Here is a 27,527-nt window from a genome sequence, read left to right as displayed (position 1 = left end):
TACATGGACAGTTTACAGTGTCAGAAATCGCTACACTATAACTACGCTGCAAGGAGATTGCATAGTGATTTCAATTTAGCATTTAAACTTAATGACTCAACTCTTGGGAGCCTTAATTATGTTTGCAATAATACACTTCACTGGCAATTAATTAAACCTAGATCTACAAACATAAGCTAAAACACTACATTTAATTGATAATATAATTCAAAATGTTACGAACTACTTCTACTGATGTACCAGCATACAACCGGGGTTGTTTTCGGAGAAAATGGCAGAGGAGTTCCGAAATGAATTTTCTTTAGTCCTTAATACTACATTAGCCATTAATCATTTAAAATAATATAAAATGAAATAACATGAACAGTTTGGATACATGAAAACCATAATTTATTCATTACAAACTGTTCCATAATGGATCTACCTACGTATGTACTCCTACAGGGAACAGATGTAACAAGTTACATCATACACAGACCATTTCCAATTATATCCGCTCATTAACATAATTATCTTCGATGATCTTCATCATATTATTCTATGAATTTGTAGCCCACACAGTGGCAACATCTGAACTTTATCCAGTAAATGTTCATATCCAATTTTATACTTTAAAGATATTTGAAAACTAAAGTCTAGCTTGATACTCACTTTGGACGTCTAAAAAAAGTAAATTCACATTCATTTAGTTATTCACATTCATTTATTTTTCTTATGAACAAATATTAATGTCGAATAATATCAGGGACTTATATGTTTCACTTTTTTTTAAAACCTGTTTTGTTACTGCTGTTAATGTTGCCGATGATAATTCTAATGACCAAATCCCAAGATGGTGGAAAATCATTGGTTATCTCCCTTATTAATAGTTAAGACTCAGATTTCACAGTGGTACGTTTATACACAGACTTATGAAAGTTATCTTTTTGACTTGAGTAAAATTTAACAATATGACTTAGATCAATATTGAGTACATGCATGACACTGAGACAAACCTTTAAGAATCTTGCTGCGTTTGAGCTGCTTCTCGATAGCCTCTCGTTCACGTGCCAGTCTCTCAAGGTCTTTCTCAAGGGCAATACGATCCTGAAACGGTATTGTGGAAAGTGCTAACATACAGGGTTGGAGTAGCCTCAACTTGAAAATATTTACCGTTACATTTCTCTTTATCACCGCCTCTTATTTATGTGTCTGTCCTTTAATGGCACTATGATCCCGAAACAGAGCTGTTGGACATTTTTATATGAAGTGTAGGTGGCTTTACAAAGTTTTGAAATTATATGGTCAGTCAAGTAACAATAACCAATGAACATGTTTTCTTCCTTCGTCTATTGTATTTACAAGGTGTTGATTCTTTCCATAGCATAAATTGAAAACACTGTTATTACCATAAAACAAGAATGCCACAAAGCAAATGCAAAAGCTCGTTTGTGTTTTTCCATTGAAAAAGGATCATTATTCAACAGATATTTAAGTCACAATTATGGGACAGGGTCAATCTCCACATGTGCATTTCTTCTTTGGCAACAGAATTATGACAAAGTTTTTATGAAGATTTTGAACTATTGGTCGAAAATAGTACAAGCCCTGCACTAGTAAATGTCTTCCGGGCTTGCACATATTTTGGACTTTATATGCTTGTTAAAATATAAATGTCAAGCAATGACATGAATTCAAGCTTGTTCATCCAAAAATCTTATTTCGATAATTGTTGACCGTTTTTTCGAATAATAACCAAGGATTATGATTTTGCACTATAAGGATATCAATAGTGGCAATAGGTCAATTGATCAGACCTGTAAGTTTTCAAACAATGTTGCTAACATCATCGCTGTTATTTTTAACATCTTTACTGGTCTCAGACTGGAAGTTAAATGAATACACTTGTTATCTGGACTGTTCCTCATAATATTTGAGACAACTGTTTTATCTGTATTTTTTGTAATTACAGTAAAACTGTGGTTGATCGAACAGGCGTTCGTTCGAGAACCGGCTATCCCTCAAGGTCGGAGCTTGGTCCCGAACATTTATCCTTCTATTTTCATATCAAAATATAATGACGCTGCATTGAAACCGAAATAAGTTGAGGAGTTGAACACAATATCTGGTCCCAAATGCACAAATCATGCTCAAAACTTTATGGCTCCCTCGAGGTCATAATTTCACACTTTATCCCGAACGCATGTTCCAAAATAAACAAACAATTGCTAGGTGTTTTCGCAGGTAAAAATTGCAATGACAGTCAAAAGGAAATTTGATAAGGTGTGAAAAAAACAACATTTATCACTGTTTATGCATGACCGATGATAGTTGATAAGGGCATATGAGAAGATAATTATGAGTTTGAACAGTTTCACGAGACAGACAAGACAGAACATAAATGTGACTAATGCTATGTACCGTCATATTTGGATGTTGCTTGTTTAGAAAATGTGCATTTATTCATTTATATTTTTTTTTTTCTTTATCATTTCGTGTACGACAGCCTTTAAAACATATGAGCGATTTCCGCAACGCAACACATACTCGTAGTAAACAGTCGGTTTGCCGACTTCAAACTTAAAATATACTGAAATATATATTATAACTGACTAGAAAATTGAAATTCGGGTCGTTCGAAACATCGGTTCCCTCGAGGTTCCAGCTCGGACCCCGGCGTTCTCGAGCGATAGCAGTTATACGGTAAATGTAATAGCACATCATCGTGAAGTAAATGTTTAAAAGTTAACACCACTGTCGTTAACAAAGTTCTGAACAATCAGCCCAATGTCTTCATTTTTTTCTCTCAAAAAATAACCCATGAGCTAACAATGGATACTACAGTGATAAGCCAAGATTTAACCATTAGTTTGATTAATAGCACAATGATCAAGGCCAATGTAACAACAGCAAGGACGACAAACATTACACAAATATCAAAATATTGTAATTAGTCAATCTGGCGGTGACTTTGGCCTTGTCAGTGAAACCCAATATACTCTCAGATGATCCATTTAAATATGTGTATGATAAGGTAGTTGATTACATAACAAGTAACATTTTACCTGTGTGGAGATATTCTCACTCTGGCTCGAAAATGCAGAAGATGAAGTCAAGTTCATATATCGACTGCTGTCCTCTGAAAATGTTTTGACAAATCACTACATATTGCAATCAAATAACAAGAACACTGGAGCAAACGTATGTTGTTTTTCAGTTGAAAAATCTTATACCTCAACAACTATCAATGCTGAAAATAAGATATGCAAAGAAGAGCTGATCCCTGTATGCTAGCCTTCTGCACACATTAAGGTTCATCTCAGGAAATCAAGGGAGTTAACTCAAGATGTATTCATTGTGTCAATAGTTTTAAGAGTTACTTCACATAATATCATTGTCATTGTCAGGAAGTGTTGAAGTGCCAACAGTTTCCAAGAAATGTTTGGCTTGGTTATGGCAGGAATTTTACCTTGATATCTTTTATTTGAATAATAAACTGGCTAATAAATGAATGTTTAAAACACAAACGAAAGACAACTGTCGACATTGAAAGCTTACACTGAAAGTCTAAATGATACATGTGTTTAAAATTCATAAAAATCTGATCATAATGGATTTTGTAGCACACATACATGTGTAATTATAGTTATTACATTTAACAAGTTCATTATTTCACCACCTTTCGACAGGTTATAATAGGACTGGAGTGAGCTTGTTGGTTGGTTAGCTGGTCTTGTCCAGACAAAAATGTATGGAAGGGATGACAGAGATAAACAATATTTGGCATACACCATAAAAGTTTATTTTAAAAATTATTTGTACAGAGTTATGTCCCCTTTTCAACTAAAAGGTGACCAGACTATGACAAGTTTGACACATTTGAATAAGTTTTGGTAAGGCCTAAAAAAAATACATTTGGTTTGGATTACACAACCTATATATTGACGCTGACCCTACTGTTCTTGCAGTCAGTTGTTCATTTTTAAAATTATTTTTTTTGAAGCGACTGTGTATTTCCCTTACTTTGAGATTTATTTGGAAAAGCTTACATAAAAGCAAGTCATTTTCCAGGTGCATCCATCGTTCAGTTTAAAATGAGGATAAATAAGTCTACTGCGTTGAGTTCACAGAATTAGACAAATTCATTTTTTATTTTAAATAAATTACGCGTCAATTTTAATTATTTTCTAATCAGATGCCTTTTGCTAATCGCTGATTTTTAAATAATTCTGTCTTCAATGCTATCAATTGCCTATCTAGGCAAATAGACACATTATCTGTAACTCTGGCTCTAGTAAGTATCAATTGCAAAATGTCAGAAAACGACTAATCCCATACCTTCATCACTGCTACTGTCGCTGAGGATGGCCCGCTTTGTTCCCTTTCTGGACATCACAACCTCATCATCAGAGTTGTCCCCTTTGTTCGAATCAATAGCTCCTGTATCTGCCCTGTCCCCTGCACTTTCTTTCATAACCACTTTATTTGAGTTATCAAGATCACCAGCTTCTGAGTCATCTTGTTTGTCATTTATTGTCTCTATATCACTAGCGTCACTTTGACCGGCTTTACAATCACTGCCATGTGCTTTCAATTGGGCATTGCCATGAATCTTTTTAGACAAGTTTGATGGACTGTTCTTAACCACATCTTCATCACTCGAGACATCAATTACTTTACGTTTTCTCTTCAAACATTTGCCATTACCATCATTTCTTTTCTTACTATTCACTGTACTGTCTACATCATCTTCAACACTTTTGTCATCATCTTCTACATCAGATTCAAGAATGACATGACTTTCCTCTAATTCACTATCACTACTGTCCAATTTGGAAGAATATTTATCTGCCCATGGAGATTTTTTTGCTTTCGGAAGATGTTTATCTAACTTTGATGACAATAAATTCTTATCTATCGTTGATTTTTGTCTACAATTGTTTTTCTTGGAAACAGAACTATGCATAGGGGAGTGCTTTGTATCAGCAATGTTGACTCCCTTTTCAACACAGTTCTTTATCTTGTTAAAACTTGAAATGATGTTAATTGCTTTTCTCTCTGGACTTTCTTCTTCCGAATCTTCTTCTGAGTTATCCAACTTGAATTCAGAACTTGTTGTCGAAGAACTGAGACTATTTTCATCTTCATTGTTCATTTCATGACTGACCGCACTTAATCCAACAAATCTATCACTAAATTTGGTAATTTTAGGATTGTTTACCTGTTCATCATTTCCATTATTATATCCATTTTTGTCATTAATTTCTACATCATATTCTTCATCTTTATCTTTAAAGTTTTCATTTGATTCTTGTATGAGTACATTCTTCTCTTTGTCTTGAGAGAGAATTTTTAAATCGGGAGTTACTTTGCATTTCTTTTCTATTTCACCATGATGATCATCCAGAGAAAACTCTTCCAAATGTGTATCTCCATTGTCTATAGTTTCATCCTCGATGTGTTCATCATCACTGCTGTCCAGATTAAGTGCAACACTAATATCTCTTACTGAATCTCTTGGACTAGGAATGTTCAGATCTGGTAAATCATCAGGAGACAATAGAACATCTTCATTGTCATTATCTTGTGTTTCAATGTTTCCTTTATCTGTGTGATTCACATAGTGATCTTCATTGCCAAGTTTGTCATCTTTAAGCTCTACAACTTCAGGCTTACAAGAATCTAAGTTGCCATTCTTTAACCCTGTAGCACCAAAACCTTTCCGTAATGATGGGCTATACTTGGATATGTTAGGAGTAAAGTTTCTCCCTGATGTTAAAGGACTTTGAAGCGTTCTCCTGGTTGATGATAAAACAGAACTTTTATTTGCTGATGACCTTTTAGGTGTTCTCAATGATGTTGCAGCAACTCTTGGAGAAATATCACTGTCTATTCTAACATCTGTATCTTCAACTATCGCTGGTTCAATAGACTTTTTCAAGCTAGTTCTTGGTGAAATGAAAGACACAACAGGTGACTTGTATTTGAAAGGGGTTAACAACTTCATTGAATTCGAAGGAGATGTAACGTTAACAACAGTTGGTGAAAGACTTGATTTTCTTGAGTTACCCATTGAATGTTTTCGATAAGCCATTGTATCTATTTTCTTAACCATTCTGTTGTCCACTGGTTTGCTGTCAACAACATCATCTTTATGCATTTCCATTCTGTCTCCACATTTCCCAACATTATCAGTTGTTATTTTTCTTTCTCTCTTTATATCAACAATCCTTTCAATGTGATCCTTGATGCCATTTTTATCGGTATCATCTGGAGAAAGGTATATTAACTCTACAATTTCGTCATTCGCGGGACTTGCATCTAAAGTTGGCATTTCAGTATCCATCTGGAATATATCATCTGGAGACTGTTGGGATCCATATGCCACAAAGCTGGAATTTGGAGACTTTAACAGACCACTCAAATGTCTTGACACATCATTTTTCTTTCCATCTTCCAAACTATCATTCTGAATACTTGCATCTTCATTTTTTCCTTCACAAGAACTTTTTCTAACATTTTCTTTGTCATCACTGACTTGTTCACTTTTGTTAGCAAAATCAACAGTTTGTGGATCTAATGTGCTCATTACAGAATTGACATCTTCAGACTCCAGTAACCAGTCTTTGGTTTCAGATGAATGCCTATCCAATTTCTTATCCAAAGATACATTTAAATCAAGTTCATCACCAGCAGCAGCATTCACATTCAAATCAGGAGTTACATCAATAGCTTCAGCAGACCTTAATGATGACAAATCTAAACTTCTATCAGGGATTTCCATTTCAAATTCATTTTTTTCAACTTCTATCTGTCTATCAATACTCTTAAAAGTACTTGCACAACTGATTGTATCAGGTATAATATCAACACTACTTTCTCCACTGTGTACTGTTTGGCTGCTTACTTCAACATCTTCCTTGTCTATCTTATCAGCAGAAACATTATGTTTATTTGCACTTTTGTGACTTCTTTTGAAAGAATCTTCAAATGGCTTAGTGTTTTCATGTCTTAGCCTTTTTTGCTGATTTCCCTCCTCTCTTATTGTATCATCAGACTTCAGGTTTTTGTCAACAATTGATTCATCATCATCTAGCATGAAGCATTTTCTTTTCTTCTTCAGTTTTGATGTTTTTGCTTTCAAATTCGCACTGACACTAGCGTTTAAAGAATTACTGCAAGACCCCTTGTCCATCATAATATAATCTTGGTTTGTGTCATCTTTGTATTCTAACTTCTCATCTGTAGCAACTACAGCTGGCTTTAAGATTGACTCACTGTTTTGACTTTCAATAGATTGTTTTTCTGAAGAATTAGAGTCATTGTTTTTTCCTGAATTTTGACTTTCAGTTATTTGAGAAACTTTCTTGTTACCTTCATTTTTAAAGTCAGTCATACATCTAACTTTCAACAAAGGGGATTCAATATCGAAATCAGGTGTCTGAGTTTCATCTGATTCATCATTTGAGGCTTGATGGTTTTTCTCATGTATTTCATTCTTTTCCTGTTTCTCATCCCCATTCTCTTGATTTCTTTCTTCATTACTGAGTGGAGTTTCAGGAACCATGTTCAGTTTAACAGCAATTAGAGGTGTTTCTGCAATAGATTCAACTACTTTGTCATGTAAAGCAGTTTTATCTTCAAGACTTTGCTCCTGACAACTCTTGTCGCTTGCATTTGGTACACTACTTTTATATTTTTCTGAACGTTTCCCAACGATTTTCCCCTTATACATGGTGAACTTTGGAACAGCAAACAAAGCAGGAGTTTCTCCAACAATGCTGTCCTGTGATTGTGCTATTTCTGGAGTCTGTTCAACACTGGTTTGATCAGTAGATAGTTGCATTTTCATCTTTTCTTTGACATCCTCTTGTTGAAGGTCTTAAAAATTGATAAGAATATTTTGATAAGAATATTTTAAACTTCATTTTGAAATATTTTCCAAATTACCAAATACTTTTAAAGATCATTGTATGATAAAGGTTACGTTATTATTAATTTTTATTAACAAGCTATACTGTATGCTGACATATTCAACTGAAATTATAAGCTTTAGCATTAGAACAATTGTGTATATCAATGGCTTTACCATTTAAACATACAACCCAAGAAGGAAAAATGAAGACATTCTATAGGGGAAGATTCCTATACATATTTTGCTAAATCTTTGTTATAAAATAAACTTCTGAAGGAGGCTCTCAAATCTGAATGTTCCTACCAGGTGTGCGTTGTTTGTTCAAATGTTAATAGCCCTTATATTGTGCTGTTTCATCAACTTGAAAGGCAAACAACACATCAAAATAACTTATTACAGATGTTGTAAAACATTACTTGTACAAGTACATGTAGGTTTTGACTACTTTTTGTGCACTACATCATCAAGGTATCTGTACATTTTACAAGTTTAGGATTACACTACGAAAGCACAAGGAAAGTGCAATTATCAGCAAGCCTACAAGTACAAGTGTAAAGTGAAATTTTGCAAATGGTTTTTAAACTCAACAGCAACTTATACATGTATATGTACATATATGTACCAATAGTTTACATACATGTAGTGTTCCACATCCTTCCTATCCTCCTACCTGGGTTGGGTTCCTCAAACTGTTCTGGCTCTGGATGAATGTCAAGGTCATCTGTTGCATTGCTGTCTTCCTCAAAACCAAACTCCTCTGAGATGTCATCTGCAAACATCAAATCTGTTAAGCCATTTTCCCATTTGGTCAAGGGGCATAACTCAATACTTCTTAAAGCCAGAATCAAATTGGCCTCAGCCATTGCTTTTTGTACATGCAAATTAAAGTATCTCTTGTCTAATTTGACTGAGCCAGTTGTACAAAACTTTGTTAAATTAGCCAGATGTTATGTTTAGCCTAGCTTTCACATTAATATATATGTCATAATGATATGCTGGGACGCAACTAACAGTTGGATAAATATTGAACGTTTAAAAACATTTAGGCTAACTTGAACCAAACTTATAACCAGTTTTATATTACTGAATCTTGAATCAGCAATATTAATGTCAAAGCTATGACTGTACCTGAATGTTTTTATTCCAACAAGCTAAATATTGTTTCCACTCCTATTACCTTTCCAATATGTCTACTGTTTGGTACAATATATAGTAACTTTTTTGTTGTTCTGTTTTATATGTACATCGCAAATATTGAAGTTTAACAAAATTTTCTTCAAAAATATTAGAAAGCAGTAAGTTAGTATTTATCATTGAAGTTAATCTAAACACTGACAATAATATTGAACAAGTAGACAATATTGGAGTTGTTCAATACATTAATGAAATCAGCATCTATTCATTGACGAAATTGTCAATATTATAAGTACCCTTCTGCTGTATAACGGTTTTGTGTACAATTGAATTAAATGTAACATGGTTGTGCACTTTCTATATTGATTCAATGCATGTCATATTTATTGATTGTGTTTGGGCAGGTTAAGTTTAAGCCTGAACTTACCAGAGTCAACATCTTGCTGCAACGCTTCATTGTTTTCCTCATCAGGATTTACAGTGTCATCAGCTTCTACTGCCTCACAAGTGGCACTGGATTCTTTCTGATTGTCATCTGTGCTAAGCTTTTGACCCATTTTAAGTTGAGTGTCAGCTTTAACTACACCAACTTCCTTTTCAAAAGCCTGTTTAGCTTTACGGAACCCTATCACATCTATGTGACCATTATGATTAAAATCAGACATTCGTGGTTCCATGAATCTGACTTTTTTCTTCATGCCTTCAACTTTTACTATCTCCAGAGAATTTTCACATCTCTCAGACTCCCTTTTCTCCTGCTCCATCTTTGCCACAACTTCTTGTGTACTAGTCAACAGATCATAATCTTCTGCTCGACTCAGCTCAGACGAGATATGTTCTATTTCATTCTCTGTATTTTTCAATATAGTCTTTTTAGGAACCAATTCCTTATTCCAAATCTTATTTGGTCCACTATCTTTATTTTTAAGTTTACCGGTCTCAATTACAGGATTTTTCAATTTGTCAGCAGTGGTTTTCTTCCGTGCCTTCTTAGTTTTTGATTTCTTTGAAAGAATCTTTTTAGGTGTTGGCTGACTGGACCTAAATTCATAAGGATCTGAATATTCAGTCACTAAATTTTCATTTTGGCTTTTTCCCACATTGATTAATAAATCACCTCTCTTTGATTCCTTTGCATCATCACACATACCAGTATGTGTTTCAACTGTCTTGTTATCAAGTGGAATTCTAGTTTTAAAAATTCTTTTCTTATTTGCAGGTAAAGCATTATTGATGTCGGCCTTTTCTGTTATCTCTGGCTCTCTTTTTGGCAGCTTGCTTTCGTGCTTGGTCGATGGTTTCACACAATTAGAATCCTGTTCACCTTCATCAACTTCTTGAATAACAATATCATCTTTAACATTCATATCAACAACATCTTCTACATCAGTATTTTCATCGTTAGCTGCATCTTCAACATTCCCTTTAATATCAACATCTACATCATTGATTTGAACGCCAGCTGCAGCTGCAGTCTCCTCTGACTCATATGGAGCAACAATATCTTGATCTTTTTCTCCAAGACCATTACGAGCATGATTGGCATCACACTTTATTCCAGCATTCTCTTCAAAATCATCAAACTCAAACAGAAGCCCTTGATTTCCATCCTGAACCTGTTTAGCGAGGTGTTTCAGTTTGGCTCCCATCAATTCTTCTTCAGCTTTAACTTTCAGAACTTTCTTACTCAGCTTTTTCCCTCTTCCTTTCGCAAATTCATCATTTGGACATGACCCTGCCCTCACTTTATTAACTTCTTCAAGTCTGTGTTCTGCCTTAGTCTTGTTTACAAGTGCATCACTTACATTTGTAACGTTCTTTAACCATTCAGACACCTTCTTTGTTACCTTTTTCTCCTTTTTATGCACTTCTATATCTCTTCTACTGTATGTTTTATGGACATCTCTTTGCTGCTCCAAGTGATCAACAAATTCAGGAGTCAAACATTTTGACTCTGTTTCCATATCATCTGTGACATTTTTATTTCTAAGAGATCTTCTTGTTTTTTCTACTTCAAGAGGTTCTTTTTCAACAGCTCTTGACTTTCTGCAAGATTTTACATCAAGGGGAGTTGAAAATAATGGACCACTAGAACTACTTGTTTCATTGGAAAACTGAATATTATTCTCCATGATGTCATTAGATTTGTTAGAAATATTATCACAACTTGCTCTTTCATCTAGAACTTGCTCATTCACTTCTAATTCTACATTGCCTTTCACTCTGGAGTGTGATGTATCATAGCCAGTTTCATTCACATGATCAATATTTACATTAGTAGATTTTGCAGCTATGTCTGTGCTATGTGTGTCCAATTTGCAGGCTACTTCAGGATTTGTATTTTCAGAATGGACAGAAGGTGACATTAATCTCGTATTGCTTACATCAGCATGTCTAACAGCACTAGTATCTGTAACTTGCCTTGCTTTCCTCTCTCTACATGTCATTGTTATTTTCCCACCTTTACTTTCATCACTTGGTTGAAGGGGGGCAACTCTACCTGTGTCGTCTTGCCTGTGGGAGGAGTTGTGTTCACCCTGCTCTATAAGTCTGAGCAATTCATCATTCTGCTCATTATTGTTAACTGCTTGGTCTGAATTCTTTACAGATATGGATCCTGAAATTAAACAGTATGTACAGTAAAACTGCAGTCGTTAGAACAGGCAGTCATTCGAGCACCGGCGATCCCTCGAGGTCGCAGCTTGGTCCCGAACATTTTTCCTTCTATTTTCATATCAAATATACTGACGCTGCATCGAAACCTAAATAAGTCGACGATTTGAGCGCTATAGCCGGTCCCAAATACACAAATAATACACAAATCAAACACAAAACCTTATGGCTGTCTTGAGGTCATAATTTCACACTTTATCCCGAAAGCGTGATACAAAATGCTAGGTGTTTTTGCAAGTTGTAAAAATTGCAATGACAGTTAAAAGAAAATTTAATAAGGTGTGAAAAACAGTTTATTACTGATTACACATGACCGATGATAGTTGATAAGGGCATTTGAGAAGATAATTATGAATTTGAACAGTTTGCAGACAGACAAACAAAATGTGCCAATCATCAATCCTTGATTTTGAGAAATATGAATCTTACTCAAGCCATAATATCTACTGTCATATTTAAATGTTGCTTGTTTAGAAAATGTGCTTTTTGTAAAAATAAACATAACTATTTAATCATTTATATTAAATTGTGTTTTTTTCTTTTACATTTCGTTTACGACAGCCTTTGAACATATGAGCGATTTCCACAACGCAACACATAATCGGAGTCGTAGTAAACAGTCTGTTTGATGACTTCATACTTAAAATACACTGAAAGATATTTCATAACAGACTGTACAATTGAAACTCGGGTCGTTCAAAACATCGGTTCCCTCGAGGTTTCAGCTCGGTCCCTGGCGTCCTCAAGCGATCGCAGTTTTACTGTATACACATACATTAGGCAAACTAAACAGATTCTATTCATTAAATAAACTGGTCCTATTGTGTTTAATTTTTTGTTATGAATATTAAATTGGAAGAAGACAGGGCTTTTTCACCTTCTTTGCTAGGGGCCGAAATTAGGCTACATCACAATTGGGAAAAATGGCATATTTTCCCAATTTCCAGATATCTTTTTCCCAATTCCCAGATATTTTTCCCAAAAAGGAAGATCTTACTTCAAAAATTTACAATAAAATTGTATTCTATTTCTGCAAATTATTCTGTTTATCTTTTAAGTTAAGCGAATGTTGTATATTTCAAACATTATTCGAGGACCATCTAGTCCATATATTGTTATCAATTCTTTCCCTCAATTAAGAATCAACTCTATGAAGATTAAAACTAATCTCTCTCCCTCTCTTGTCATTGCGTCATGTTAAAAAAGGGAAGTCACACACATGATTTCTCCCCCAATAAGATCTACATGTGTATTAATTGGAAGTTCATACATTTTAAAAGTGTTTAAAAGGTGTCTTCAATCCTCATAATTATGTGGAATTTCCCAATATGAGAACTTTACACATTTAAATTCCAAATTTGCAGAATTTCACGCATTTAAATTTCCCGAAATGAAAAGGCTAGGCCTCTTCACAATATTTGGTGAAAAAGCCCTGGAAGACTACACAGAAGGTGGTAGACCTTTAGATCTATGTTATGACCCTATTTCCTACACACAAAGAGAACCATGAGCGGATGGAAACACTCATCTGCTTTCTCAGTCGAGTAATGAGGGAATATTGTGTAAATGTTGTAGTCATTTGCTACTCATGTGTGTACTGTCATAGTGAACATATGTTCCATGTTTGATTTTTAAATGAGTGCCAGTATTAAAGTTTGTGCATGGCAAAATCACTCAGGATATATGCCATTTGTTCTTATGTGCTCCAACAACCACCAAGCTACTGAAGTTGTATACCAGAATCCCGTTTGGTGCCTCTTCTGACATTTGATCGTCTGGTTCTCTGGTTAGCCTTGCTCTTGATCACCTCTGGGGTGCCGGGAACCAGGCTTGTCACAGGGCCTCTCACAGGGGAAACTGAAATATTTTCATTAATACTTACATCATGTATCAAGGCTTTTTTGGAAGATGGCGTAAACCTGTCAAATTTACAAATCGTCAAATTTACAAATGTATATATGTTGGAAAAAATATACAAACATTACAATAACATGAACGTTTACAAACATGAAATACATGACTAAGAAATCTAATAATGCAATTTATTCAACTCCTGTGCATGAAAAAATGAATCGTATTTCAAAATATAAGCCAGCAAATATCCTTTACTTCATACCAGCCATGTATGTTGATTATGCCGACAAATATCTGAATCTTTTATGGCCTGATCCTGTAAAACAGGCTAGATTATACATGAGTCTTCACACCCAGTATGAGTGCTTTAACATTTGCAATGAGAATTTTTAAATCAGTTGGAACCATATTTAGGAAATAAATGACTCCCTGATTACTCACAGATTGCGCCTGTGTCTGCCTGGAACGCTGTTATGAGGCTACGCACACCGGTAACCATGTCCCCAAGCTTGGTTCTTCCTGTTAGGCTTCTGGATGGAGGATAATTAAAGTATATATGACTGCACAACAGGTACTGGTAATGTATAACACAGCAATGGAGAAGAAATAACAAGGGCAGTGCAACCTGATCCCAATGCCTTTCTGTCATTGTTGTTTTCAGTCACTTGACTATTACTACAGCCTTCTGGCTTTGTTAATCATGTCCTTTGTGTCACAGGTTACTTGTGAACAAAGTTTCATTAACATACATTGTATCACTATATTCCTTACTTTTATTCCCAAACTTTCTTGTAATTTTTGTACAATTTCCCATGATTTCTAAGACAATACACCTAAACACAGGAATTCCAGAATGCACAAGCATGGGTCATTGTCCAAAAATACCCCCAAAACGCCTTGTCAGACGCTATAACCAAGACAAAATGATTCAACTTTTAGACATAGTAAAATATCAAAAGCTAATTAAACAATAGATAAAGGAAGACAACTTGTAAAACATTTTAGTCCCACAGACATAATATGTTATGACAATTGTCTATAGCCTTCAATATTTACTTTAATTATTGTCTAACTATTAAGTATACAACATGTGTATGTACCATTCACACAAATTACATAAATATAAATTACATAAATATAAATTACATAAATGTACTAGAATAACTGTGTTAGAATAACTAATAATAAGTTATGGCCAAACGTTTGCAAGACTGAATCAACCTGGAAACCAAGGCTAATTCATTGTTTATCATCAAAGAACAGACAAGGCACATGGAAGGAGACATATGTACAGCCTTCATGCCAACTGACCTCTTAGTGATGGGCTTTTTACACAGTGGACAGGGAACTTGCTTCTTTCGCTCCAAAAACTCTGTCAGACAAAACCTGAAATATATGGTACATATTGTACAAAATTGATGAAATTGACTTAACAGCAAGTTTTTTTTTAAAAACCTATCATGCATGATCAAGATAAAACCCTAACATGGTTAAGTACAGACCAGTCCTATAACCTCTCAGTACTCATCTCTGGGTGTGACCTTAATCTTTGAGGTACAGACCTCATTGTGGTGAACCTTCATGGCAAGTTTTTTGACAATCTTATAATGCACAGTCAAGATACAGCCCTGACCAGGTCCAGTGTGGAAAGTCGCATGGACTAAGTCACATACACTTACCAAGGCACACACATACATGGAACCAACAGGCTCAACAAAAAGTAAGTAAAGTAAAAGACTCTAATCAGGTTTGTTTTTCATGATAAGGCAAGACTGATTCTTCCTCACAAAAACCTAAGACAGGAGGTCAGTTTTCTTCTTAAAAGTAATTCATTTTTTGTTAGAGGAGAAATTGAAAATGGTGTTTTCAATTCTTGAGAAAAAAACATATGATTAGCATTGGAAGAGGGGACTTATTTCCACACAATATTGGCCAGAAAAAATACAAGGGGAAGCTAATCCTGAAAAGTCATCAGTATATCTCCCATTGATGAATGCGTTTAAAAAAAATAAATATGATGCCAATGAGAATGAGTTCAAGGCTATGAAAGTTTTCTTGAAAAAACAACAATAGCATAACAATAACAGTGAAGCTATAGTACAATATGGTTCTAGGGGTGTTACCTGCAGAACTGATGTCCACAAGCTGTCGACACTGGGTTTGTCATCATTTCAAGGCTGAAAAAGAAATGCTATTTTAAATACTTCGAAAGCTCATAGGACACCATTAACTAAGATTCTAATGTTTGAATGTGTCGCTTGTTCAGTTAAACCCATCATTGGCAAACCAAATATAATCGCAAGAAACCATTATTTAAATGCATGACATACCTGATTTATATAGCTTTCCATGCATGCATTAAAAAGATGGGCGGCAGTCAGGTGGGAATGTAATTTAACAAATCTGTTATTCAAGAGTCATTCTATCTGTATATTCATAGACCCTGCATTCATTTAAGGCTAACAGTCGCTAACTATAGCAAACATGTGCGAATGGTTCCCTGCTTGCAGTAGGTATATATACCAGTTTTTAAGTTTCAAGTTTAAAGATTATCAAATATAACTCATGTTAATATTCATGACAAAAAGAGTTTTGATAACATATTACACAATAGGAGAACATGTTATACACACTTGTTATGGTTGATGATAAAAATTTGAATTGTGCATCAAAGTGCTTCATAACATGCAAATTCTAAAAAAAATCCTGAAATAGAGACATGGAATTTTCAAAAATTCCTGATTTTGGGTTTCTTTGAAAAGCCTGTGATGGAAAAGTAACTTACAATTGTGAATTTAGTTGCTCACGATAGCTTACTGTGCAATATGGTTCTCTGCTTGCATGATCCCAGTATGATATAACAGGGATGCAAAACAAAACAGTCTACTAACATGAGCAAACGTCAGCTTTAACATAACGAAGAGCTGATTATTAGAGCAAATGATTGAATGTGACCTTTCCCTTGAGAGAGTTCTCAATACTATTTACCAGTAGCAAAGCTTGTTGAAAACAAATGATAAAATTTATGGGAAAAAATGATAATCTTATGCGCACTGCAAAGGAAAATGTGGACTAAAATGATTAATCTATTTAAAGGGAGGAAAGTCTGAAAAACATGTATTTTACATATGAAATCATTAATCCCCTTGCTTTTAATAATTACATACATGCCATATCCCCCGGCGGGGGTGGGGGGGTGGGGTGGGGGGTGGGGGGGATCCCCCGGAATTTCGACCCATCCCCGCCGGGGGATCCATATCCTATGAATTTTTTTTTTTTTTTTTTTTTCAAAACTTGCTTCAGGTTGACAGTGGAAAGCATCAATAATATTATGATATTATGAGTGTGAAATTCCATGAAGGACCATGATGACTAAGTCCAACAATTATTGTAATTTGAATGTATTTCTGTTTTTATTCTTATATATACCGGTATATATTATAAATGCAGATATTGCGCAAATTTTTGTCGCGTAAAAATCCCCTGGTGTAATATCAAAATGCCCTGGAATTTAGACCAAAACATGTATTATATAAATTTGTAGGATCTGCTTCACATTTAGCAAATGAATGATTCAAAACAATTATCTTAGTACAATGTAGTTTAAATAATTTATTTTTTGTGCCGATAAACTTAAGCTATTGCTGGATGTGAATAAAATCCCACTCACACCACCTTCTTGTAAGAAAAAACTGCACTAGGAGTCATGTTTGCTCATTGAATGCCCTACATTCGAGGAAGGCATCAATTTCATTTAGGTTAATGGTCTTAAAGCTGCACTCTCACAGATTTACCGTTTTGACAACTTTTTTATTTTTTGTCTTGGAATGAGCCAATTTTTGCGTAAATATCTGCAAACCACTGATATACGATTGCTGACAGATCGTAGATTTTCATATTTCCTTCGAAAATTAAATTAAATGTTTCAAACTGCTACTAACAGTTTAAGAAAATTGCGTAAAACATCATTTTTTAACTTAAATATGAAAATCTGTGATTTGATTTTTCGTCAGCAGTCTTATATGACTTTTCCATGCATTTTTGCATAAATTGGCTCGTTCCAAGACAAAAAATAAAGAAAAGTTGTCAAAACGTTCAATCTGTGAGAGAGCAGCTTTAAGTTTTACTTTGAAGAAATACGAATGATAATCTCTGTGGAATTAGGCATGAACTTATCTTAGTTCAGTTTAAAAAAAAATACTCTTGCTATTATATAAAGTAACCTTTTACAACAGAAATTTGTTTGTTTGCACCAAAATGATTATCGTTTCCATTGGTGAGATTATCACGGCATGTGAGGGTGCCTGACAAAAACAAGCACTTGCACCACTGACATCATTTGCATGAAAATAAAAATGGAGGACTGATTTGAAAGCATTGACACAAGCAAGGCATTGTAAGGAATTTTAACTGAATTATCGATGAAAGAAAATTGAAGTTAGTTTACTCATTAATGACACACCATATTTGCAGCAATGTGCGAAACCTGCAGGGAACTAGATTTTACATGATTAGTGGAAGTTTACACCCGGTCATGAAAACTTAGCCAAGGTACAGTTTCATAAGAATCTTCGCTTGATAGATATCAAGCATAGATTCTTATGAAACTGTACCTTGGCTGGATCGACCCTAGCCAAGCAAAATATTATTGAAATTAACTTCAAAATCATCTTATGTTAACAATACATATTTGAAGAATAGAAATATTAACACCTTAATTCTAAAAGATTTAAAATAACCCTAGTTATCCGTTATATTCTATGAATGTGAACTGTAGCTGATGTTATTTTTAACCAATTTGTTGTTTACTAAAAAAATCCAGACTTCTTGTTAGTGCTAATCAAATCCTATATATTTATCTTACATGCATGCATTTTCTACAACCAGTTCAGATGGAAAAACATACCACACGTGCATGTATTTATAGCTGCAAAGGAGGCATGAGGAGTTTACGTTTAGACATGTTGAAATTCTTAGATGGAATGATTTGTTTTTCATACTTACAATCAAAAGTTTAAACTACAACTTATATTGGCATTCTTGATTAATGATGCTCAATTGCTAACTGGTAAAGAAAAAAAAAAATAGTGAAGGGACCCTTGATCAATTAACAAAATAAGATCACACTAAATAGAGCACCCAGTACAATTAACACATTATTGTTAATTTGATATCGAAGACTAATAATTTTATCGAATGGAAAGATAATGGTCCCTTTTGGATCATGGCAATTTAATATGGGAGGAGTTGAGGACAGCCATGAACGCGATGGATGATGCATCAAGCAAAATACTACCGATACGTCTTCTTGCGATCAGCCAACCACTGCAATTGCAGCTAAGCATGCGATTAAAAGCCGACATGCCGTTTGACTATCGGCCATCTATTAAGAAAGCCTAAGCTATATTATTGTATACTATATGTCAATATTGATAGCTACAAAAATGAGCGATCAGGGATACTTTTTTATTAGTTTGACATTTCTTATGTATCTCTGTAACGCTACAACTCTCTCACATAAAAGACTGGGCAAAAGAATAAATAGTAATATTCAGGGCTAAAATTTTGGAACCTCAATCGGTCCGGACCCGGCCACAATCGGTCTGGATCCGGCGATAATTCCCCCCCCCCCCCGACTCCAAAAAAAGAAAGGCCTGTTCAAAAGTCCGATTATTTAGAAATGTCACACATTTTAGCGACGTCTTTTCTGTCAATATTTTTTCGCGATATCGCAATTCCTAAGAGGCTTCTAGAGCCGATTCAGATAGTCATTGATAAAAGCTTAATTCAAATGAGATTCTCATCGAGTTCTGCAGCGTTTCTAATAAGAACGACTGCGACGTAAATAACTGTGGCTGTCGGAAAGCGGTCAGACGACAAAAAGTGAAACAGTATTATGAGTTATTTGCTCAATGAATCTACAGTGGGTCTCCATTCAACTGATACTCTTGAATAATAATATATATCTAGATTTATTATCGGTGCTACAAGCTATAAGTGTGTTATCGACAACAATTTTTTTTCACTACTGTACTGCAAATTAATATGACGTAAGCGGCGCACTCAGCTTTCCGACTATGGAGTTAATCAAGCGTGTCGCTGTTGATATACTATATAATACTAGGTTAATTCATTCAGGTTTTTTAATGCTTTTACGGATTAACAATGACAAATGCATTTATCTTTAAAACAGTTTTTAACCAGCGATGGTTCTTTATTACAATTTAAATTAAACCGTTTGGTAACGACGAAATAGCATATTGCCATGTGAAGATATGGACCGACGTTAACACTTAATCAGGATAGTTGCAAGCACATAATTAACACATAGTTTGTTTTTAATTGTGTCTCTTCTGCCAATACCAAAACACATGATTGGACTGATTGCAAGCGTCTGCTAATTAACAGATAGGCTATAGAGTGTCAGATCAGCGTAGCGGAAAAAGCAGCTGGTCGCATCGGTCTCATGGTAACTAAGACACTTTTATGACCTATTGGGGGTAGTTTTTGAATGTGTGACTGACCCATAGATGTTGTGTATTACAATTTCTACAACTTTTACTGACTTAGTCCAGGGCTCATCCTACCAGGCGACTTAGGCGATTAAGTCGCCCTGCCCGCGGCAACTTCGCTATTTTCTAAGATCAAAGCGAAGTCAACTTCGCCGACTTTTTCAAAGATCAAAAAGTCGATATCGCTAAGAACTAACGCTTGTCAAAACAGAGAAGCATAGAAAAGTTGTCCAGGGCACACCAGAACCCACCATTTGACATTTAAAATCTCAAAATTTTCCGACCTGCAAGAGGGGGAAACCCTCCCCCGTTCTCACTTCTCCCTAAAATTTCTGTCTAGGATGAGCCCTGTAAATAGTCATTTTGGATCGAAAATTTCGGACCGATTTTTTTCTACTCTTTTTGAAACTGAAATCGGTCTGGCTTGGTCAAAATCGGTCCAGACCCGCAAATTACCGGTTTTTAGAAGCCCTGGTAATATTATGCATCGATGTTGAATAACAATGACAAAATTCTTCAAAATATACCCGTCAATGATCTAAACCGGATTGAATTTGTCATTAGAGTCGTTATTTTCACATAAATATATTCTGGGTCATTAATACCGTTTGATACATGTACACAACCTGTCAGATTTGTCCCAGATATCGATATACTCAAGATAAACACTCAAGATAAACAATCGACTACATGTAAGTTTTGTTTTATGATATCTGAACATGTCTTTTTGGCATAATGACATTAATTACGTGTTTAATAGTAGGCAATAAACATTGCGTGGAAATTTGAATTGAAAACAGAGATAATTTCAAAACTGTGGCCGCGAGGAATCTCTGCGCAAGGACCGTTCACTACTATTTGCTGGGATGGTTGACGTCACAAGTCTGATATTGTAAAAACTTGTTGACTCGTTGACGGCCATTTTGGTGGACTATATTGATTATTGACAACTGTTTTGAAAAGACTTGTCGCTGCTGGGATTCTAAAGGCTTGTCAGGGCAACACTTGTGGTGTATTAGCCTCGCTGCTGGATGGCACGTTGGGTCAGACAAGGCATAAAGGCCTGGTAGTCTAAAAAATAGACGTGTTATACAGGATTCTTTCAATCCCTAATGTCTAAACGGGTTTGTGCAAAAACTGGGTGGGTTTGAAAAATATTGAAATTGTATTTAGTGAAGTATCTTATGTTTGAAATGGATAATAAAGGTTTATATTCATATTTTACCATGTAAGTACAAAGCTATTTTGCACAAAACAAGCATTAAACCCATTATCTACCTTTCCAACAAAACGAAACTTGACTGACACAGACAACAATTATGCCAAGCAGAACAGCTCGACCCAATCGTAACAACTCGGCCACGTCCAACAAGCTTCGTGATAGACCTTGTAAATATAATTGTAACCACTCGGCCATGATCGAAGTGCTCCGATTGTTGTAAAACTGTGAACTGCAGCCTTGCGTTAAGTTTTGACAGAATGAAATGAAGAAAACCCCATCAAACTCATTATTATTCGTTGGATATTTATTTTTTGTGTACGGAACTAAAATAAAATAACATTATCTAGTAATACTTCTTGTTTTCATGATATTTTATGGACGCAATATGCTTTAAGTTTAACCCAGAATCCCAATCGGAAAACAATTTGTACATGAAGGATTTGCCAGATCAAAAATCGTAAAAAAAAATCCGTCAACATACAAATATTTGGACTAAAATACAAAGCATGCAATTAAATGATAACTACACAACATGCGTACCAGATCGAACATTCCAATGTCTTTTGCATCTGCCCCAGCAACTCTTGAATCTTTCGCGACGGTTCCATTTCGGAAATAAGCCGGATCAGCCTCAGCAGCAGTTATAATGATTAACCAGGGTTGAAACTAGATTTTGGAAGTTGTTAAAATACAGAACTTTACGTGGGAACATTTCTGTTATGAAACGTCTAATGTTTTGTTTACATTTTGCGCCTTAAAATTCCCGCAACAACTTTTGCGTTTTCGCTGATGAAGAGTATTCAAGCCAATCATAACGGCGTTCAACTAAACGGCGGCCATAGCTCACAAAACGGTTACATTCATTTGTGGATGATCTTATCAGGAAGCTGATCCTTATCCTAATTATTTTAACTTTATTAAAAGTGAAATGATTTGTATATCTATTCAAACTTGTGGTTGTTGTATTTCTAGGATGGGTGTGAGATGTACACTTTATTTTCACCGTTTAAGTTTATTAACACATTGGAGATGTTTTTTCACTTGAAACTCGTTGACTACGTTACGCACCAGTGGCTGAACAACAGCGTTTTCTCGCCGCAGGATTGGTCTGTCTTCAAACGAACAATCAGGACGAACAATGACGTGGAAGGTAAACAACACAATTTCATAATGTATAATATATCAGGATACACTCTCGCGCAACATCGTGCCAACGTATAAGCAATCATAGCTTTCTTCACAATCGTTGTAAAATATATAATGTTAAACGAAATACATATATAGTAAAAAGGTTCAATTGTGCGTCACACATATAACAATTATATTGTTTTATATTCAGGTTGGCATCACCGAATCAACTCGAAGGCAGAGTGTGTCGGCCTAGGTTTCTATCGACTGGTACCGCTACTAAGACGAGAGGCGGAATTAGTCAAATTAACAGTTGATGGCGGTGATTTGGATCGTGGATCCTCCAAGAGATCGACGCAGATGGACAAGTCAATCAACGAATGCTGGGAACACTATTTGGAAGGAACACTAAAAACGTCACAGTTCCTCCAAACTGTTGGAGGGATTTATGGTGTAAGGATGTGATGTGATGATGACATTTGCGGATTTTGTAGAGATCAACAATAATTGATATGCTTTATTTTTTAATGGATGTTGGCTGCAGTAGAGTATATAAGATTCGGAAATAAATATTTCAATATATCATATTTCCCATTCTCTCTGATTCCATTTTGTCTCTTGAGGAAATAGAATGTCTGAAAATATATACAACTTTACTGTCGTCTTATGTACATATTCACAAATAAATATGAGTATAATAATAACAATACAAAAAGTAGGCTGAAATGGACCAGGCCGAAATGGTAACTGGGCCGATTTGGACCAGGTCGAAAAGGTAATTGGGCCGAGTTGACCCGGATTCAACTCAAGATTCAACGTTAAATGTTAGTATCCATGGTAAAGTTTCTTTTTCACACAAAACAAATAAAAGCAGGTTATATGAAAATAACAAAATATGAACATTTACACAAAAACTGAAGTAGAAGCATTGTTTTTATTAGTTACATGTAGCAAATGATACCTCCAAATCTATCCGCTCCGTTTTTTAATTTGTCTTTCTGCCATATGGTATGAGCGACTTTACCGTTTAATTAATATTGTCATCGACCGGCTTCCTTTGCTGTTGCACTACTGGGAAAAGTCAATGGTTCTGATGGCATTACTCATTTTGCTTTGATGTCGTTAATGTCGTGGGTTTTGGGCTATAGAAGATTTGATGTCAATCGCAATATAAAACTTGGCGAGACATCAGTGGTTAGGCAGGGCTACGACCACATGAAAATGGTGACTGTAAAACTCAGGTTTGACTATGTACGGATCTTCTTTCTCCATGGCTTTTGTGAACATGCGTGTGATAGTCTGAATGCATCGTTCAGCTTCGGCATTGCCTTATGAGTACAATAGTGAAGATGCAATGATATCAAAATCCCACATTTATTTGCAAAGTGTTCAGACCTTTCGCTAGTGTACGATCCGACATTATCAGATATGAGTTTGCGAGAGTTACCATGTGTTGCAAAAAATCCTTTCATCTTGTGTATGATAGTATTTGATCTGAGATTCGGTAGGCGTCCAACTTCAAAGAATCTTGAATATAGGTCTAGTACAACAGTATAGAGTTCGTTATTCAAATGAATTATGCCAGTGGTAAGGACTATCCACGGTCGGTCGAGAACTTTGTTTGAAAGCACAGGCTCTTTTGTGGTAGCATTTCTGTTCTCAAGACATATTGGGCAACTCAAAACCTCGTTCTTAATGTCGTTTGCCATTTAAGGCCAACAAGTTATTGCACTGGATCTTTGATGGCATTCTTTTAGAACACATATCTGACTCATGAATTTTTATCTCACATCGGCTGTGTTCTTGTTTGAAGTATAATGACTTTTTGCTTTTGACCAGTACGTCATTATTGGCCGTAATTTCGTCCCGGACTCTCTAGTAGGTAAGTATGTTTTTCAAAACAATCATCACGCTTTTCAGGCCAACTAAATATACTTGTGCTTCTCAGGGTTTGGATTTCTGTGTCTGATTCGGCTGCTGATTTGATCATGTTCATTGTCTGATCAGTTATCGGATTATTAACCATGACTGTGTTTACATGAACGTCTAACCATTCGCAAAACTCTGGGTATTTGTTAGACAAAAAGTACCGACTAAGCGTGTCGGCTATTGAAAAACATTTTCCGGAGCCAAGGACAATTAAATAGTCATATTTTTGTAACTTCAGAAGTATTCTTCGTAGACATGGGGACGCTGCGTGCATGTATTTATGATCTGAGCATAATTTCTCTCTGCATTAGTCAGTGATAATGTGACGAAAGTACTAGTAACTGGCTTGTCATTTTGCAACAGTACATAACCAAGACTATTTGGGCTTGTGTCAACCTGAAATGTTACGTCTACATTCGGATCAAAATAGGCTAGTGCTTGACCTGGCTGTTGTGTGATAACAGTCTTAAACTATTGCACGGCATTTTTTATGTTCCGCATCCCAGCGGAATAAAATGTCTTTCTTTTGCAGATTTCTCAATTGACTTTTCATCTTTGCAATATTTGGTGCGAATCGTTGCAGATAGATTATTAAGCCGAAAACCGCCTCTAATTCTGATTTACTTGTCGTTGATGGCATTTCATTCGTTGCTCTGATCTTATTTAAGTTAGTTTTAAAGGATTGTGGTGTCAGTAAATGCCAAAATAATTGAATATAAGTCTTTCAAATTTCCTATTTGTGAGCATTTTATTTGATTCACATGTCCAGGTTTGCGTCATGATCGGCACTGTCTTCGCCAAAGCATACAATGCCATTAACAATGACATTGAACCCCGTTAGACCTAAACATTCATCAGTCTTCTGTACTTCATCAATCACATTAGTAAGTCCATATGGTAAGCGTAGAAAACGGTAAATACTGTCAAGTTAGAGGACTTTTCGCTCAGTTTAACTAATCAGAACCCGTTTCGGACATCTAGTTTTGAGAATGCAGTCGCCCCTGTAAGATCTGGTAAAACGTCGTCTATCGACCTTGAAGGACAGTGCGGTCAGAAGATCGCATCGTTAATGTCTTTGGGATCTAGACATATTCTTAGGGATGCATTGGGTTTTTGAACAGTGACCATGCTATTCACACACTGAGAAGGATTTGTATCATTTGCCCTGGATAGAAAATGGAACACGTCGCGCAGAATGTATGACAGGTTTGGCGTCGGGTTCAGAATAAACCTGGTGGCTTATCTAACACATAAACTACGTTTTTGTATTTTGACAATACTTGTTCTTTTGTGTATTGTTTAGGGTTTGGTTGCAAAATGTTCAAAACTCTCATCTTTGATTTGAGTGCGTGAATTCAAATGGAATCTGTTGTATGTTGTGTTTGACTTTGGTTCGCCATATGCCTAAAACTTTTGGTAGTATATCTGGATGAGCTCCACATAACTAACCACCGAAAGATCGACCGACATTTGCCGGCAAACCTATATGCCTCATTCTCATCCATGTGACGTTATACAAGGGAAAGTCTTAATCTGGTAGAGCACACGTCAAGTACAACAACATCGGACGAAAACATAGTATTTTAGGGACTATTATATATTACAGCGTACGCAAGTATCGTGGGTTAAGATTTTTGGAAATTTTACCCGCACATGTATAACACACGGAATTTTAAGTGATAAACCTTTAACTACTTACTAAATAATGCATTGACGGAAACTATATTTTACTGATAACAAGATTAAAACTGTGTATTTAATAGATTTAAATCACTTGTGGGTCCTTAAATATTTACAGGGATAAACTATTGTCTCATAAGGTAGAAATACCGTGTTTTCTGCACCTTTCAAATTAAACACGTTATCCTTCATAAGAACAATTCCTTTTCTATATTTATTCATCCTTTTCGGTAAATTAAATTGTATTAATTGTGGTCATGCTTATACAAGAGTAAGTGTGCCTCATTAAATATCATTATAGTTATGTAATGGTAATCTAACTTTTCAGAAACTTACATGTTTTAAATCATTCAAAACATAATTTGTAAATAGAACAATGTTGTATTACATTCAACGTTGCGTAGGGTACTAAAGGTTTGGAACATGGCGCACGTTGAAAATGTTTTTGGTTTTAAAACACCTTAAACAAAGGGAGAAGGATACACAAATCATATGAAACATTACTCGGAGATCGTTGAACACGGAGCTAAAATCCTTATCATGAATTTTGCGGTTTATTCTTAACATTTACCCATTATACCTGATCATGCTTGATTCGATAGGGATGTACATACGATTTCTCAAAATAAGGTATAACATTCATAAAATTCTGGGTTAAACCGGAATGGTTCTTAAGATGAAACCATTTTTAAAATGCTCTTATGAAGGTTTTCATTAGCATTGTGCGACCGAAATTAAACTTACATTTTAGAACATGAGCAAAATAAAGCACGAACAAATAATGCAACGCAAGTTTTGTCTAAACTACTTGATATTTACAGTTTCAAAATTTAAAACGATGAAGAAACACACCAAAGATAAAGTTTAGCATTTAACAGTGTTTGAACAAATTGCATTTTTTTTATTTTATGACGCCAAGACATGTAAAAGTCCTCCGTGCCGAATGAGGTGATTGTTAAAAGCTACACAAAGAAAAATGCTTCCAATCAATAATTTGAATGACGATGCCGTTAAATAATTGGTTTGTTTATGTCAAGTTGTTCACATAAATAATCTGTATATCTAATTTGATCCTGTAAACAAACTTAGAAACAGCCCTCGTGTATAAAACACGTTCGAATGTAGATAATTCTATTTATACCTCTCTTGTCATATGACAACGTTTCGACAAATAGAAAAAAGCGGAAATGTTTAAAGCTAATGCTATTAACGGCACTCGTTGCTAAGAAGATTTCTCCTGTTCACCTTCAGTTATTTTACTTATTTTAATGAACGAACACAAAAGTGCCAGTGACTTGTTCTGATGCGAACAGAAGTTTGTAAATCCAAGTCCTACTTCGTTTAATTCAATTCTATTTTGTTTCATTTCGCATGAAATAATTGTTTATCAATGTCTTACTGTACTAAACGTGAACGACTCTCGTTAAAAATGTTTGAAAACGCATTATTTGTAAATGTTATTTTTAAAAATCATATGCATATGTGTACAAGGCAAACGACA

General features: G+C 35.2%; 1 protein-coding gene across 1 annotated transcript in view; it reads right to left on the bottom strand.

The window, feature by feature from the left end:
• LOC128231297 (breast cancer type 1 susceptibility protein homolog) overlaps positions 1-22,048 on the bottom strand; it is a 31,001-nt gene extending 8,953 nt beyond the window's left edge. The window contains exons 1-10 of the mRNA XM_052943935.1: positions 21,830-22,048; positions 15,679-15,732; positions 14,867-14,941; positions 13,997-14,085; positions 13,439-13,558; positions 9,456-11,645; positions 8,565-8,663; positions 4,318-7,860; positions 3,045-3,118; positions 996-1,086 (exon numbers count right to left, since the gene is read on the bottom strand). Coding sequence (XP_052799895.1) covers positions 996-1,086; positions 3,045-3,118; positions 4,318-7,860; positions 8,565-8,663; positions 9,456-11,645; positions 13,439-13,558; positions 13,997-14,085; positions 14,867-14,941; positions 15,679-15,732; positions 21,830-21,897 — 6,403 coding nt within the window. The 5' untranslated portion in view covers positions 21,898-22,048. The remainder of the gene's footprint in view (positions 1-995; positions 1,087-3,044; positions 3,119-4,317; positions 7,861-8,564; positions 8,664-9,455; positions 11,646-13,438; positions 13,559-13,996; positions 14,086-14,866; positions 14,942-15,678; positions 15,733-21,829) is intronic.
• Between the last annotated feature and the right edge of the window lie 5,479 nt (positions 22,049-27,527).

Source organism: Mya arenaria, chromosome 1 (genome assembly GCF_026914265.1).
Source record: "Mya arenaria isolate MELC-2E11 chromosome 1, ASM2691426v1".
Lineage (NCBI taxonomy): Eukaryota > Metazoa > Mollusca > Bivalvia > Myida > Myidae > Mya > Mya arenaria.
Note: the sequence above shows the minus strand (reverse complement) of the source record. Positions and strands in the feature narration are given on the sequence as shown.